Below are 17,139 nucleotides of genomic sequence, written 5' to 3'. Positions count from 1 at the left end.
GTGATTTGCTCTCCTTCCCTGCACCCTGCGTCCCTTCAAGTGATGGATCTCCCATTGATTTGCCAGCGCTGAAGATCTCTAAGAGAACAGAGCAGCGACCAAGCAGATGTGCCAGTCAGCTCTCAACTATCTATCAACCGCTGGTGAAAGGGGACAGTTTAAGCCTCTTTAAGGATCCTATTCACAGTGACTTACTAAAAGTGCTTATGCTAATCTCGTTATCGCCCCTGGCCTCGTGGTAACAGAGGATGGGAAGGTGCTGGGAGGTCAGGGGCCACATTATTTTTTACCAAACAGATCCCAAATATTTACACGTTCCTCCATCTGCTTCTTTCTTTTCACTTTGGGTATTGTTGAGTAATTTCTTCATCCTACACGGAGATCTGCGTGGCTCTAGGTCTCTCCACCAGCTCACACCAGGATTATGAATTGACTGTGTTTCTGCGCGCTAATCTTATTTATTGCTCAGAGTTCGCTTGTTAAGTTGAGATATCAAAAGCGGGGTGTCGCATTAGGCAGGGTTTTCACGCTAACTGGCCTCGTAAAGTATAAATGCAGGCATAGGTGGCGATGGACATTTTTTTTTTTTTTTTTTTTTTTTAAAGTGCAATGGCCTCCACAGCTGTTGTTTGAACAGCCATCACCCAGTGCAGCTGACAGGCCAGAGCCACAGCTGGTGAAATTGAATATGTCAGGTAGCGCTTCATAAACAAGTCTTTAAAGGGCTTTTGATCTTCTCTGCAAGGACTTTGCAGGCTGATCAAATCTGCAGGGCAGATACAGTCAGTGATCTGAAATGTAGATGCGACGGCTACGCTCTTTTTGAAGAAGGACTCACCCTCAGTGACCCGGCGACGGGAGGACGTGATGAGGGTGCTGAAATGAAATGTAGATAAATAAACGTCGATTTGTGATTGACGTGATGGGAGAGACTGGGGGGAGGGGGCAAAAATCACACAGTGTAATGATTTTCTTTTTCAGCAGATCCGCAACACAAGATTTCAAGTGAAAGCCACTGATCGTACCATGAACCACCCCCACCCCCCAAAAAGTGTGTGTGTGCATCTCGTTATGATGCTGCAAACAACACAGAGAAACAAGAGGCAGAGAAACAGCAACACTTCTTTTTTGATGCTAGCTGAGCTTAGCGGGATCAAGCCCGTCACTGGTGGGGAAACCCACAAAGGTTTAGACAGTTTTAAAAATGTCAAAACACTGAATTACAGTGGTAGTTGTACATAATTACACCTGTATTATTGATGCACCACTGCACCGCCCGAATTTTACTATTAAAAGATTGAAGTGGACTTGCTTTAAAAAGACTTAAAGACTTTAGTCCAGTGTTTCTAGCCATAAGGGGTTGCAGAGATGATTAATGAGGTTCTTACTGGTTTTGTGTCTCTTTTTTAATTTGCTGTGAAATATTGATGCATTTACATCTTTGGGCTTCAATCGGTCATTTAAATTAAACCACCGGAGACATTCAGTGAGGAAATGTTTGGTTTGTGGCTCTGATAACAACTCAGAAACATCAAAAATTTGCCCTCAATTAGACAGTCTTTCTGCTGTGATAATGGTTTTTAAATAATAATCTTATGTCTTTTAAAGCCTCAGTCTGAAAACTAAGCAGTAATTTAATTACTTATTTAATAAAGACTACAATAATAGAGAAAAAAACCCCAAACAATCAGACCATCCCCTATGAGCAAGCACTTGGCGACAGTAGGAAGGAAGAACTCCCTTCAGTAGGAAGAAAGACTTCAATTAGAGACCTGCAGCTGGACCAGGCTCAAGGAGGAACAGCCAGTTGGTTGGGGGGACCAGTGCACCCCACCACACTGCTAAAACTGCTCTGGAATTGTTTAAACGAGACAAAAGGCCAAAGGCATCACGCTGACCTCAAAACTCCCTAGAGCCTGACGCGATCAAGCATGGATTGCACGCCTCACAACAAACCAGATCCATGGATCCTCCACCCAGGATTTGCTGCCAGCGTCCAGGTGCCTGACAGTACAGCACACAAACAGGTGTTGGATCCATACCCAGTCATTTTTTAAATGTTTTGAATGTGACTCTAATGTAGCGGCTGATAGTTGTGTTTGATATTAGGCTATTTGTTTTATCTGTTAGGTGTGAGGGAATAGCCACCATCTGTTTAATTAGATCTTTTCGTTCAGTCAGATGTAACCCCACAGATGCTAACATTATAAATACAGAACTGTGCAAAAGTCTTGAGCTGCACCCTATTCCTTTATATGTCGCAAGGAAAATGATATTCAAGCATACATGGCAGCTTATACAGCTCTTTGTCATTTCTTTAAGTAGTCTTTAGGAATAGTTCTCGGGGGTACGTGAAGGACATTCAAAGCTCTTCTCTTGGCTGCTGGATGCCTTTTGTTCTGTTTTGTCAAAATGATCCCACACTGCCTCAACAATGTTGAAATGTCAAACTTGGATTCATCACTTCATCAGACCTGCTGTCCAGTTATTCATTTGGCATACGTCAGCTTCTTTTCCTGTTTCCCTTCCCTAACTCTGTGAAGCCTGAACCATGAAATATTTGTCAGTTTTTAAACTGGAGTATTTATTAAACCTTCTGACAATTAAAAAAAAGAAAGAAAAATTAAATATCCTTTTGCATATATAGCTTTAATTTGTATCATTTTTGCTACAGCTGGCATTTTTGTATAATTTATCCCTCACAGCAGCGCTACATGTGTCTGATAATATGCATCAGGTTTTTCGGGAATAAAAATTCTTACTGATAATGTAGCTCATGCATCAAATCTAATTCACCTGGTTTTACTGGTTTAAGACAAGCTTCTTGACAGACACCCTTCCACTGAGACCATCTCTGTGGAGGCTTCAGTGACCAGTACATGGATCAGCTGTTTTAAGGTCTCTCAGGTCCTGTGTCAGGTCGTTGCTGTGTTTTTCCTCTTTCTCAAGGGAATAACTTTCAGATACTGTTCATCAGCTGTACATGCTACATATCCTAACTTTATTTGTCCTCCACTTGTCCATTTCTTCAGTTAGGCGCCTTTTTATGCATGAATGATTCGTAGGTCAGTGTTAAGTTGCTTAACAAAGAAAAAGCATTTCTTTGCAAATGTTCAGGTACAAGGACTGGACTGAAAATAAGTGGAAAAGCAGCTAATGTCCAAAGAAGAGGCTAGAATTATGGAGCACTTAAAAAACAAACAAACATGAAAAGTCAGGCTCTTTGGAAGCTAAATATAAAAAATGCAGGGTTGCTCAAGATTTTTGCACAGCACTATATGAAAAGAATAAAAAATAGAAATAAATATTCTCGATCGAGAACTAGAAACCAGCATATTTTAGTAAAACCTGCTTTTTATTAGTATTTTATCATTTTACTGTAGATGTTTTATAGAGAGAGAGAGTGCAGTGAAGTGCTGGGTTGCTGTCTCTCTCTTAAATTGGGACAGATTGCACTCCACATTATAAATTATAAACCTTGTACAGCCTGCTTTGGCAACAGTGTAGTGCAGTTAATTATGGTATCTGTGAAGTAAATTTGAGCTTGAAGGACACAGCGAGACGAGGGGAGATGAGACAGGTGTAAACAGACTGAGAGAGAGAGGTGTTGGTGGTGGGGAGGGAGGGAGGTAGCAGAGAAAAGATAGAAAGGCTGTCTATATATAGGTAGAGACAGACTTGGAAAGGAAGAGAAGTGACGAGAGACGAAGTGCTGAGGAAAACTGAAGGGTGAAATACAGCCGATGCGATTCTGTTACTTTGTGAGACTTCGGCAAATGAAGTGGGAAGTGAAAACCGAGCTGTCTTGACATTTGAAAGCATTCAAAAACAGCCTTCATGTGCGTGCTGTACGCTGGGTTGGAAAGCTGCTGCACTGATACTGGCAGGGGTGGGATGCTGTGGTCTACGTCTGCAGCAGCAGCAGCAGCAGTCCTGGTATTCAGGGGCTACATCTCAGCCTTTTTCTCACTCTCCCTCTCTCTCTCTCATGCACGCACACATACATGCTCCCTCTCCTCTGTTACCTTGGTAACATATTTTCTGCATGGAAATAGCATCTCTTGCTGTGCTCACCGAGAAAAAGAAAGAAAAAAAACACACCACTTGAAGTGATTGAAACGTGTGTGTGTGTGTGTGTAACTGTGGATTTAAGTTGGGAGATTTGACCTACAGTTCAGATGAGATTGAGTTATTACTGTTCTGCATGTCTTACCACCAAATTGACTGTGTGATCGAGCAGTGGACCAGTTAAGCATAATAGTCGCTGACAGGCTTTCATTATAAGGATGTAGTGGAGGTGAAAGTGGAGCCCACATGAGAGCCCATTTGGATAGATTTGCAGTCACCTTTAATAGGTGGAAACACGCAAATGATGCATAAATATATAAAACAAATCGCTAAATCAATGTTTGCTTATCTGAGTGTCTATGCATGTTTACATCCAGCACATGACTGTGAAATCCTGCTCTTCAGTACACGAGGGCGAGTGTTATTAAGAAATGTGAAATAAATAATAAACCACACGGGGCTGAGGGTTGATATGCACAGAGTTCCTGATTTAGTCTCTGTTCACAGATGAAAGAGGGGGGCTTCAGTGGTGCAGCAACTGGGGTGTGAGGGGTGTATGTACCGTACAGCTGAGGCTGCCTGGTGTGCTTCAGTGTTGTAAGCCGTTTGCTTGCTTGCCTGTCAGAGGAGCACACACACAGAGGGAGAGAGAGAGAGTGAGAGAGAGAGGAGAGGGACGGGCAAACTAATGGAAGAAAGATCGAGATACTAGGTGAGACCACGCTCAGCTGCAAATAAGCCAAGACTTGTCCGAGGCAGTGAGGGAGAGGGAGAGGGAGAGGGAGAGAGAAAGAGGATAAGACCCAGGTAAACATCCAGCACAGGATTTAAAAAAAGAGAGAGAAAGAAAGAAAAAGAAAAAAGAACACAAACACACACACAAGTGTCTTGACTCCTGGGAGAGAGGAGCCATAATGAAATAAGCATCTGAAAGAGAGCAGGTGTTGGAGGCTTGACAGACTTCGGCTGCATAACAAGTAGTGCATTTACTCTCCCCTGCCTTTGTCAATCAAAACAACCAATCCAGTAAATAAATGCTCCTTTGAAAAAAGAGAAGAAGAAGAAGAAGAAGAAGAAGAAGAGGACAGAGACCCCTGAGTGCAATCATGCTTGAATCAGCCTTTACATGCTGTGGCCGTCTCTTTAGCACATGTAGACACACATGATGGGCTTGCACATCAGTCAAAACTGGTCTCAGGTAGAGATGGGGGAAAAAGTGAGGCTGGTACTGAATTTAAAGCAGGTGTGTACGGAGGAATGAAACACAGGGAATGCACTCAAGTTAAACCAATGTATTTCCTCAACAGAGATGCAGAGCAGCTCGGGTTCCTTTTTGTTTTCCTTTCCTTCTTTTGAATGATTTTACGTGACAGAGAGAGGAGAGGAGTTTTTCACTGTAGGAAACTTAGAGAATTTCCTCCTCCTCGGAGGCTGCTGGGTGATGGAGCCTCTGCCTGGGGATCAGCACCATGGATAGCACTGCTGCCTGGGTGAGATCACTGAAGTGTGTTGCCTGCAGAGGGCGGTGGGAGCCGGTTTGGAGTCTGCAGCAGGATGACTAGGATCAGGGCAAAGAGCAGGATCTTAGCAGGATGCTGAGGTAGACAGTTGTGCTAATCCTGCTGGCTGAGCGGAAAGCGGAATTGGACTTATGTGTAAACTTGAAAATTGCAAGTGAATAGCCGACAAGGGAGGAAGGAAATCCCACTGAGCTTATGCAGCTTTTAGAATGCCTGTTATCCTTGAATTTAATATGAATGGAGGTGGACACATGTTGCCTTTGTGGAGGATTAAATATTGTTTTCTTTGTATCTCTTAGGGGGAAAATGCACATATGCTTTGGAAATCCTGTAGTGTGTTTGCTAGCCACAACAAATGAGACTCGAGGGGTGATTTTTGAAAGACTGAACGGGCCTACAGGCATAAACCCTGCAGTCTTGGGTGGTGTGAGTCCCATGACTACCAGCACTTGTTGATAACAAGAAACCAAAAGGACCTCTGCATAAAGTATATAGTAAAATTAGTCATGTTAAAAGTGTTTAATGTAGTGGTCTCCGATACTGTAAATGGCGGTATTTTTTCAATACCAAATAAATACAGGGGCAGTATTGCTGATACCAATACTGATACTTTTAACCCATAAAGACAGTTTGTGTAGGGCAATGTGTCACAACTTAATCATTAATAATCATTCATTTGCAATCACTAAATCACTGTGGTGATTTTTACCTTCCACAATAATAAGTTAACACAATAAAACACAACTTTCAGCTTTTCATGTATTTTGAAACATGAAGCTTCCTTGTTTAGGACACAAGGAAGCTTCCTTGTTCGTTGTTCTGTTATCGACTATAAATCAAATAGACGTGACAGTCAACAAGAAAAGGTTAAATACAAAGTATTGATCGATACTATCGTTATTTAAATCGATCCGCCCACCTCTAGTTTAATAACCACATAATTATTATTAATAGACAGGTGTCTGGTAGACTAGGTGGACTTGTATGCAAAAGTCTGCAGATATTTAAAAAAAGGCAGCCACACGTTTTTATTTGAACAGAACTATTCTTCAAATGTTGGTGCTCCGTTTCACATAATACAAAAGATATTTTTAGGCTGAGCAGGCTGCTTGACAGCTCCTTTGGATCATTGTCTTATTGTAGAAGTCAGACTCGTTTCACGTTCCATTGTCATGACTGACTGCGTGACATTTTCCTCACCATTTGTGTTGAATCCATTCATCCCTCTATTTGTGCAATCTTTCCCATGTCACTGACTCCACTGCAGGATATTTCCACCTCCATGCTTAACTCAAAAGTTTGATTTTTTTTTCCATCAAATGCTGCTCCATTTTTTTTCCTTCCAACAAATCTTTGATGATTGAAGCCACAAAAACCAGTATAAACTTTATGTGTCCATGGCGTGTTGCTTTAAGACTGACTCTGAAATATTCAGATGTTGAACCAGTGAGGTTGTATAACACTTCTACATGAAGCCTGCTTGTGCAAGTAAAACCACTTTATGCATCAGCTAATCCTACCTGCAGCTCCTTAATGACATTTTGTGTTGATATCTTTTTATAGGTTTACCTGCTTTGGAACTATCTGTTACACACCTTTCAGATTTTGAGTCAGCTGCTTAGAGGATCGTGTGGTTGCTGAATATTAAGAGTCACAAATCACTTAAAGCCCAGTAAGTCAAAGAGGTGCTTCAAGATTTTATTGATTTTTTTTCACATACTAATATTTTCCATCATTTTTCTTTCACCTATCCAGTTTAGGGTCGTGGGAGGCTGGAAACTAACACAGCTGTCATAGAGCGAGAGGTGCGGTGCACCCTGGACAGGGTCACATGGTCACAGAGACACACAGTCATGCTCATATTTGCAGGCCTAAGCCCTCCATAACTGTGGCAGGAAACCAGAGTACCAGGAGAGGACACACACAAACATGGGAAGGAGCTTCTTGTGGTTCTATCCACCCCACTAATGTTTAATCCTATGTTTATATTAGTATTTATTCTTTTTTTATGGTAGAATAAAAATGACATGTAGAGGCATGAAGCCAAACCACTGGTTTAAAGGGGAGAAGTGGGGAAAGGTGGGTCATAAGACACTTTATTTTGTGCATTTTGGCAAGTGTATATACATAATATGTGTCTGTTATATACCAGTTAAAATGCCCATATCAAGATTAACACAACAATCAGGTCTCTAAAGTATTTAACCTTGTTATCCTGAGTCAACACACACTCTTTAGGCCTTGTCGCATGTTCTCTTTTTTCTAAGATAAAGAGCGCTCCGGTCCAGTTCAAGTTAAACAGATTTATTGCCTCAAGCAGTTCAAAGAATAATTCATGTACACAGATCTCCTTCCGGTTAGAAAACCACAGTCTGCAGCAGGTTTCTGTAGCCAACTCCCAGAAAAGAGAACTTAGCCATACACATATTTATAAAAGAGAATGTGCATCTATATGATTGGTCAAAAACTGTTGAGAAGTTTAGACTTTTAACCCCACTTATTGGCAGACAGGTTGTGCTCTTCTCCTCCTCAGTTTCAGCTTCACCTAGTGATGGACCTGTTACATAGTTTCATGCGTCTGAGGCATCATCTGTCTGTGAGGCCTATTGTTTCTTGACCTTGCTCTGGTTCACTCCTGTATTCTTGCACACAGCCTTCCACCAAGTCTGCACAAAGAACCCTGCATCTTGGGAATCTGTAAATTTTCTACTTAATTTATTTTGAGTGCTCAGTAGAGCAATTAACTATTAAAGTGATCTAAAATTAATTACAGTGGCCATACCATTTGCCAGCACAGGTCTTGTAAACCAATGATGATGGTTTAAGACATAAGAATCAGAGCTGACAACTGGGAACGGACTAACATCAGGCTACTTTGTTGTCTTTTGTTTGGCGGAGTAAACTGCATAAATTTCACTTACAGCACTTTACACTACATGTCTCATTCACCCATTCACCCATACACTTTTTTCTATGTTTAAGTGCTTTCTGTCTAACATTTTCGCACATTCATATTTCACCGAATGCATCAGAGAGCAACTTGGGATTCAGTATTTTGCCCAAGGATACTTAGGAATGCAGACTGGAGACTAGAGCAGCCAGGGAACCTTCCTATTACTACCTCCTGAGCTACAAATGGAGTACTGGGCTGGACTCCCCTTTGCCTTCAGCACTGCCTTAATTCTTCATTGCACAGACTCAACAAGGCCACTATCTCTATATACCTAAATGCAATGAGTGATGTGATTGGCTGATTAGATAAGTCACACAAAGGAGCAGTTGGAACAGTGTCAGATGAGCGTATCAGTATTTTAGGATGCTTAGGATTTTAGGACTTAATCACAACTTGTTTTCCACACTTTTGGAGAAAAATCATTTATAACATTGCACCGTCTCCTCCTTTTTCCTTCTGGCTCCCTCTCGGTTATTAACATGGCGCACGGTGCCAGAGGAGATGCTGTGCAGCAGCAGCAGCAGACTGACAGTCACACAAAGTTTGTCAGTCTCAAAGAAGACCCACTTTAGTAAACACTTACTGTGAAGTTCAACAGAGTTGGAATGACCCATTTTATTGGTGGGCAGGTGAGATACATGTGTGTAAATATGAACAAAGGAAGTTCATGGTTGACGTCTGTACATTACATTCTAACAAAGAAAGTGATGGTCTCGCAGTCAATTCAAAGCACGCTTCAGGTAATTTGACTGTGACAGGCTCTGAGTGAGATCATATTACTCGTTCATCTGTGTAAAGACGGTTCATAGAAAATATAAAGCAACTCATGACTAAAGTTTAATCGGTTAACACTTTAAATCACACCTCTATCTATGTCTACTGAATTTTAATACAGCCATACAATACAAGTATACAAGGTTATTCTGTGGTTAGAGAAAAATACAACCGAAGAAGGTGTGAAAATGCAAAGATACAGCTGTTTTGCTTTTTAAACTTCGTATACATGTGAAACAGGTCAAACAAGTCTTGAGGCCTCTTTTGTATCATAGGTACGATCTCTTAATGCAGGAGAGAAACAAAACAAAACACAATTATACTAAACACAGCCTGAGTCAAGTGTACAATATGCACACTTGAAGGAAATAAAAGCAATGCGACAAAATAAAAATACTAATAGCCCGCTGCTTCTCTGATCACTCCGGTAAAAATAAGTCTCTGATGTTTGTCCATGGGTTCCATCTTCTGGCAGCTGAGTGCCACTGGAGAAACGAAGGGACTGTGCTGGCTGGGGCTTTAGGGAATAGTCACTGCGTTCCTCATCCAATATGACAGCAGGAGAAGAAGAAAGGGGGCTCAGGAAAAAACAGCTGAATTTCAGTGTTCTAAGTCTTTTAATCTGTCAGATTTTTAATATAAATCAATAAGTCTCAAGCTTCTCATTCCATCTTCAAACGAGGTCTCACGTGTGTCGCTAGAATGCTCTTTTTTTCCTTTCTTCTTTTTTCGTCTTCCTGACTCGACGCTGACGGATACATTCTCATTGGTTATTTTTGGCTTTGGCGTGTGTGAGAATGTGAGACTTTAGGTTGGTTGACTGGGCGAATTTCTTATTGCAGCCGTCGAAAGGGCAGACGTAGGGCCGGTCTCCAGTGTGGATCCGCACGTGCGTGCGTAGGTTGAAGTCCAGAGAAAACCTTTTCCCGCAGCCTTCGAAGGTGCACTGAGGGGGAGAAGAGAGGAGCAGAGGAATGATCAAACAGTGCGTCTTTAAAACTGAGACAGCATTGGTCTCATTTCAATGAAAATATGTCAGTGTTTATACAGAATCACTTGTTAAACCGATCGAGCAGAAATTGTCTGAAAAGACTTTAAACAATTCCAGCCGGTGTCATTTACCCACCAAAGATAAACTTTTACTGACATTTGGTGGGTGAATCTCATCAGGGAGAAATTACTTAGCCCATTTTCTTTCACTTGAATTAAGCACCCTGCAGTGCTGAGTTTATAAGCTTTATATGGAAAATCTCTGTGTGCGTGTGTATGAGTGAGTGTGTGTGTGTGTGTGTACAACCTGGAAGGGTTTCTCCCCTGTGTGAACGAGTTGATGGCGCTTGAGCTTGGAGCTCTCAACAAAGGCCTTGCCGCACTCTGCACAGACGTGCACACGGGGTCCGTGGGTGTGGAGATGCTTCCTCATGGCCGAGTTATCCCTGAACATCTTTGTGCAGCCCTGAAGGAGCGAAGAAGCAGTTAGTAAGGTGCTTTGCAGCAAGGTTCAGGTTTTCTCTGCAAATGCAAGCTTAAAGGGAGCTCAGCATTTTCTGCAGTTTCTCTGACACGTCTTTAAATTGTGAAAAACAGTGGGCTAGAGTAAGAGTGCCCCTATTCTCTCCTGAAGTGATAATGTACTCTTAAAAGCCTCACACTGAAGCAGCAAGCAGCTCACGGAGCGAACAAAACCCATTTACATTAGCTAATTCAGATAAGGCCTGATTGTTCTACTGCGCACATAAAAATCAATACACTCAAGTGCTTTTAAATAACCTTCAGTGAAATTTCCAATTACACGGAAAGCAACAAAGCGCAAGACTTTTAAACCCATCAGGAGCTATGAGCTCAGTTCTGCCAGAACAGTGACAAGGAGGGACGCCATCAATGAACTCACTTTATGAGGGCAAGCTATCGTGCGGGGAGCATCGTCCTCTTTGACTTTCCTGGGTTTCATTCTGTAAATATAAAAATAAAGAAATAAGCTCCTGTGTTATCTACAGGTCCGGGTTACACCAGATTATTGATTAACTTGACTCCTAAAGGACATGTAAACACATTTAAAAGACACACATAATGAAAAGTAAAAAGTAAAGTAAAATCCAACTAATGTAATATTTACAGGCCTTTTAAACACCTTGTCATGGTTTTTGAGATACAGAGTCGAATAAAAAAACCAACAACAACAAACCCAACCACTAAAAGGGGCAACTGAAACATCAACAGAGACTAAAACAGAAGAGATGAGAAACAAAACAGTGACTGAGATCAACAGTTAAGTAAACACCAGATCAACCGTGCACTGATTTCACACAGCAACTAGTGTCACCATTATAGACTTCTTAGACCTGGTAAAAAAATATGCCATGGCATTATTATTGTTCTTTGCAAATAAGTAAAAAAACAAAAAAAAGAAACAACTCCTTCAGTGTTAACTGTTGCACTGTTTTAACAGAATAAGAAAATTAACTAGACATTGTTAGGCAATAACAAACAATTAATTAAAAAAAAAACTCATAAAATGACCCACTGGACACTGAATAGTGCTCCACAGGCTTTTGTGATCGATTAATCATCATTTCATAATAAAACACAATATAATAAGGGTAAACAGAAGGCCCCTCTTTGGTCTGATTTAGTAACAACAGCCTAGCTTCTCCAGTAAACACTCTACACATGGCCTAATCCACTTGTGCACAAACATTAAACAAGAGAAAATAGTCACAAGGCATGTTTGTGTAATACCTGACACAGTTTTTAAATCCTAATTACATTTTGTAACCAAACCCTGACATTTTAATTCTTGGGAGGAAAACTAAGGAACAAAAACTCCAGAGTTTAGCAGAGTGCAGCTAAAATTTACCCTGTGTGTTTTTGACCTTTCAGACTCATGGCATTCATGAGCAGCAGCGGTACTGTTGTGCATATTCATCAGAACTGTGTGGTGAGTGTAAACAGGTCTGTTTACAGCTGGGAATGACTGACGCAGGGATCCTGGCACACACACTCACCTGGCAAACTCAGCCAGCTGTTTTGGGTCTGAAAGGTCGATCCCCGGGATACCACCAGGGGGCAACTTCTTCCCCGTCATGTACTCGGAGTAATCCGGAGGAGAGTTCTCCCCGACGATCTGCTCCTCCACCACCGATTCATGGTCAATGTCTTTATTATCATCTAGAAACACATTACAGAGACTGAACCGATAACATATTGGTGTTACCCTGGCTACAGGCCTCAGGAGGCTGGAAACATGTGCCCCCTGGGTTTTTTTTTATAATTACCCAGGAGAAATGAATATAAAAGCACATATTCACATTGGGGTGTTTACCTGTTATTCACAATACTGGTACCTTTACTTTGCAAACTTTAACTTGTTAATTTTTTCTTAATTCAAAAAACTTGTTTACAATAGTTTTGTTGTCAAGGGATTATGCAAACTCTGAATTAATTTCATGCTTGAAATATGTTAAACAAAAATAATTCAAATGAGATAAAACACACAAACACAAAGAGACACTAACAGACAAACACATAACAAGATAAGCGTGCAAATAAGGTGTGCATGTGTGTAAATGACTCCTACTCACTACCAACCAGCAGAGAGCACTAAAAATAGATGACTGCGGTGTCCACTCAGAAAACATACAGACGGGTATATTGCTAAAAGTTATTCTGATAAACAGTTCTTTATCTAGTTTGTGTAATATAAGTCACAGGCACAGATAATATGAGCTCTCGTTTGGCCCATAAAAGCCTTTTATGCGATTATAAATTCCCACCTGCTCAGTATCACTCTGCACCTAGCCTAGCCTAATGGGGCTAGCTTTATGCAGGAGCAGAGCTGTCTGGTAAACTAGCAGCAACAGCAGCCAGAGCTAACTGCTAAACAGCTCCTGACTCATATTAAAAGCTAATATCACACAGTAGACACCTAGGAAGCGTATCAGTTGCTTTTGTGCATTGAAAATGCCACAATTTCGCGGCCTAAAGAGAAAAAAAAACACCCGAAACCGAGCTGCCTCTCTCTCACTCCCCCGAGCACCGCCGCCATCTCTGCCTGGCCGCGACTATCGCCATTTTTTCGGGGCCGCCGCCATACTTACTCGTCTCGGGGAATATGGCGGCGCCCAGCAACACCTAAAACATGGCCTCCCTTCAAAACAAAAACATTTCGATATGCTACAGCGGGGGTTTGCATCGAAAAATTGTGTTACGCGTCGCTTTTCACGGAGGTGCGACGGAGCACTCCAGGAACTAGTCTGGTGCAGCAGGACAACGCCCTGGTAATGAGGCCTCATGCAACGGCTAACAACGGAGCTGTTAAAACACAGCTAGGCTAAGGTTACTTACCCGATGCCCACATTGTAACTGAAAATTCCCCCTCCAGTGTCTTTATTTGCACCTGCTTCTGTTCCCATTTTCTTCCGCCGGCCTCAGCGCCGCTTAAATAGCTCTTTTTGCCCGCTTTCTTCCCACCAGTGCCGCCTCCTCGTTTCACCCGACCCACTGAGCTCTTCCCAGCCACAGTCACTAAAGTCTGCTCAATATACTCGTCCTCCACCCCAGGAGCCGGCACCGGGATGAGGATCTGGTCCTCGAACCCTCCACCGCCGTCCGTATGCAGGTCCGAGTCATCCCCACCGACCACCTCCTCCCGGGTCTGGACTAGGATAACCTCCTGGTGGTGGTGGATCGAGCTGGGGTCGTCCGTGACCAGTGGCTGAAGCGCGATCATGGGCTGCCCGTCGTCGTCGTCATCCCCGCCGACCACCGTGGTCTCGATAGTTTCCACTGGTATCGTCTCTACCTCTATCTCGTGGAGCTCCACAATCTCGGCCGGCATCTCCGAGCCGTCTGTCTCAATGTACAGCGTATCTCCGGATGCCATGTTGAAATTCGCCAGCTTGTCTCTCTCATTCACGCCGTGTTGTGCTCCTTATTGGACCTCACAAACACACTCACACACCCCCTGCTCTGCTCCTGCCGCTGTCTCTTCTCCCTCTTCGATAACAACTCTCTTCACTCCGTCCCACGCCAGTTCTCGTCGCCACTATCCTCTGTTACAAGGAAACATCGCGAGACTTCACTGAACCCAGCGATAACAGTGCTACTAGCGATAGTGGGGGTTCCCAAGTTCGTAAACATGAGGTTATACACAGTTTCTGGTTTAGTTGCACAAACAGGGTGACAATTTAATAATAATAATAATAATGATAATAATAATAATAACTTTTGTTGTTATTAATACTATGACAAATGCACAGTTTCACTGTGCTAATATTACTGCAAATATCTCTGAACCTCACCTGATTTATGCAACATTAATCAAATGATAATTGCTTCTAAAATACAGCAAATATCTGGGTAGAGCGAGGAGATCCCAAATGTGCTTAAAAAAGGGCAACAAACAAAATAGGCAACTTAAAAAAACGTGTTTTTGATGGGCATAGGTGATATTTATAATTTTTCCTGGTTTAACTTTATCAACTATACATCACAAATGAATGTTGTTTGTTTGTTTTGTTTTTTTAAGTATAAAAAAATAACGCAACAAAAATAAAATATACAAATCTAAGATATATTGAGATTTCTAGCTCTGTAACCTGTGACCTCAAGCATACATCCGGTCTTCTGTTGAGTCTAAGTTTGATGTGACACCAGGTGTGGTCTTATGCTGCTCTAGCCCATCTACTTCAAGGCTCGATGTGTTGTGTGTTCAGAGATGCTCTTTCGCGCACCGTGGCTGTAACAAGCGGGTGAGTGTATATGTTTGAGCGATGAGAACAAAGTGATCCTTCACACCTGCTGGCCTCACTAATCAGAACGTGTCGAGTACAGCAGCTTGGACAGCCGTGGTGTAGCAGCTGGTGCGGTGTTTGCACTCAGAAGTTATATGAAGTTTTATCAGTGAACAACAACCCTGCAGTTCATGTTGTGTCTTGATGGGCTTTTTATGTGGGTTGATTCATTCTTTTGAAAACACAGTAATATAAACAAAGATGTGAAAATAACTACACAGCTCACTATGAAAGGTTTTAAAAAACAATCTTCATATAATGATAGAAATAATATTTAGTGAATACTGTATTTTGTAAATGTGGTCTTTAAGGAACACGTCACACTCCAGTGGTTGAATTGTGAATTGTCTCATCACCAAATCATATGTAAAAACTGTATCACATTAACTGATCGTTGACTGAATATCTCTGCAGGGACATTCATTACACGAGCAGGCTACACAAATGTGCCCTTTAAAAACACACTGAGACTGCACAGAAGCGCTCACATGTGTTTCAGCAGCTGTAATTTATGGCACCTGTTTCAATGACAGCAGATTTCTGTGTCGCAGAGACAAAAACTGCAAAGAACCAAAACGAACACACAAAAGGAAAGAGACCACCTCATTTATCCAAGACGTGTTTCACAGTTTATTTCAATTCATTTTAAACTTCTGTTTTATTTTTTTGTTTTTTTGTTTTTTGTCGTTGTTCTCAAACCAGGAAGCACTTTGTCATAAAAGGAGAGAATAAAATGAACAATACTTCACCATATCCTTGCAGCCAATAAACATTTTATTAACAACATGATCACAAATACTCGGGTGTATTTAATTATTTTTATTATTATTATTTTCTCTTTTTTCTTTTTTTGGATTTCATAAGATTGCAATATCCAAAATTTGGGTTTACTCCAACCTCGGTTTCAGTTCAAGGTCTGTTTTTTATGTTTTGTCTTGTTTTTTTTTCTGCCATGGTTCCACACATAACTGTGAAAAGGATAAAAAATCTTTAAAAAATATTTTAGATCAGGTGAAGAGAAAAAAAAAAGATGATCTTGCAAATGCATCTAAAAAAACAAACAAAATGAAAACAACCGATATAAAATATAAAACACTGACATAAAGTGATGTGCAATATTATATCCACATTATCATTACTATCATATTCTCATTATTATTTCCTCATTATTACCATTGCCCCTACTACCCTACTACTATTACTCATCACTGACATCACGCTGACAATCATAAGAATGATAGTAATAATAATGAAAGTGACAGTAATGACGATTTAAAAAACAAATCTGTGAAAAAGCAATTAAAATCATAGCATCAAATATCCTTTGGACCAAAGACAGAGGGGAGAACTGGGCAAACAAACAGACAAAGAAATGAGAGCAACCGGTGCGAGAGTGCGCCCCATTCACGTATTCCTCTCAGAAACAAACAAATCAAATGTTACACAGACACGTCTGAGGTGTTACAGCAACGTTTGCACCAGTGCTTCAACACCGCAGCTGAACAGGATGAGTAGATGTCACAGTTTGGGCCTCCCTTCCTGACTCCGCCTCCTTCTCCTCTTCTTCTTCTTTAGGGCCCCAGCAGCTGCTGCAGGAGCAATGGTTTGAAAAAAAGGTGGCTCACGTCTGGGAGGGTAGGGGGGTCGCTCTGAAAGATTATGTTGTGCTAACTCGACTGAGTTCATGTCTAATGGCTGTAAGGAGAGAGAAAGAAGTGTGTCATATTTGAGAGCTCTACATCATCAGTGTGGTTTATTTTTGCTTACTGACAAAACTGATGTATACTGTCAGACACATGCAGTGCTACTGTGAGCAATAACCTGCACAAAAATAGCAAAACTGATACAATAGCAATACAAAATAGCAAAACTCATATGTGCATTAATTTCATTTCTACCTTTTTAAATTAGTTTTTTAATTTGTTAAGCTTAAAATATTAGTACAGGTTACATTTCACAACATATCTTCACACTGGATACCTTTACACATCTTTGAGTAAATCTGATCATTTTTCTACTCGTCCTCTGTTGT

At 41.4% G+C, this 17,139-nt stretch overlaps 2 protein-coding genes and 1 long non-coding RNA gene across 5 annotated transcripts in view; 1 reads left to right on the top strand and 2 right to left on the bottom strand.

Moving 5' to 3' along the window:
* Positions 1–7,155: 7,155 nt before the first annotated feature.
* LOC112842484 (uncharacterized) lies at positions 7,156–9,689 on the top strand. Its single transcript, XR_003214266.1, has 2 exons — positions 7,156–7,260; positions 7,344–9,689. It is a non-coding gene; the product is annotated as an uncharacterized LOC112842484 (long non-coding RNA).
* yy1b (YY1 transcription factor b) lies at positions 9,366–14,387 on the bottom strand. 2 transcript variants are annotated; one of them, XM_003440661.5, is made up of 5 exons: positions 13,660–14,387; positions 12,321–12,483; positions 11,207–11,267; positions 10,613–10,771; positions 9,366–10,261 (listed from the first exon to the last, which is right to left on the bottom strand). In XM_003440661.5, exons 1-5 carry the CDS (start codon positions 14,195–14,197, stop codon positions 10,079–10,081), a joined length of 1,104 nt encoding a protein of 367 aa, XP_003440709.1. In that variant the 5' UTR covers positions 14,198–14,387; the 3' UTR covers positions 9,366–10,078. The 2 variants fall into 2 exon arrangements, with proteins under 2 accessions (XP_003440709.1, XP_005449795.1); XM_005449738.4 differs by having other exon boundaries at positions 12,321–12,471; positions 13,660–14,385.
* Positions 14,388–15,184: 797 nt separating this feature from the next.
* The window catches only part of evlb (Enah/Vasp-like b), a 50,888-nt gene continuing 48,933 nt past the window's right edge, over positions 15,185–17,139 (bottom strand). For both annotated transcript variants that reach the window (XM_005449737.4, XM_005449736.4), the window contains exon 13: positions 15,185–16,802. In XM_005449737.4, coding sequence (XP_005449794.1) covers positions 16,765–16,802 — 38 coding nt within the window. In that variant the 3' untranslated portion in view covers positions 15,185–16,764. The remainder of the gene's footprint in view (positions 16,803–17,139) is intronic.

This window comes from Oreochromis niloticus, linkage group LG15 (assembly GCF_001858045.2).
Source record: "Oreochromis niloticus isolate F11D_XX linkage group LG15, O_niloticus_UMD_NMBU, whole genome shotgun sequence".
Taxonomy (NCBI): Eukaryota; Metazoa; Chordata; class Actinopteri; order Cichliformes; family Cichlidae; genus Oreochromis; species Oreochromis niloticus.
Note: the sequence above shows the minus strand (reverse complement) of the source record. Positions and strands in the feature narration are given on the sequence as shown.

Bases quoted from the DNA above. Each gene is read 5' to 3' on its own strand.
- yy1b (XM_003440661.5), bottom strand. From the start codon at position 14,197: ATGGCATCCGGAGATACGCTGTACATTGAGACAGACGGCTCGGAGATG. The intron at 10,772-11,206 runs GTGAGTTCATTG...TCGCTCCTTCAG, and splicing joins CGATAGCTTGCCCTCATAAA to GGCTGCACAAAGATGTTCAG. The intron at 10,262-10,612 runs GTTGTACACACA...TCTCCCCCTCAG, and splicing joins CAGGGGAGAAACCCTTCCAG to TGCACCTTCGAAGGCTGCGG.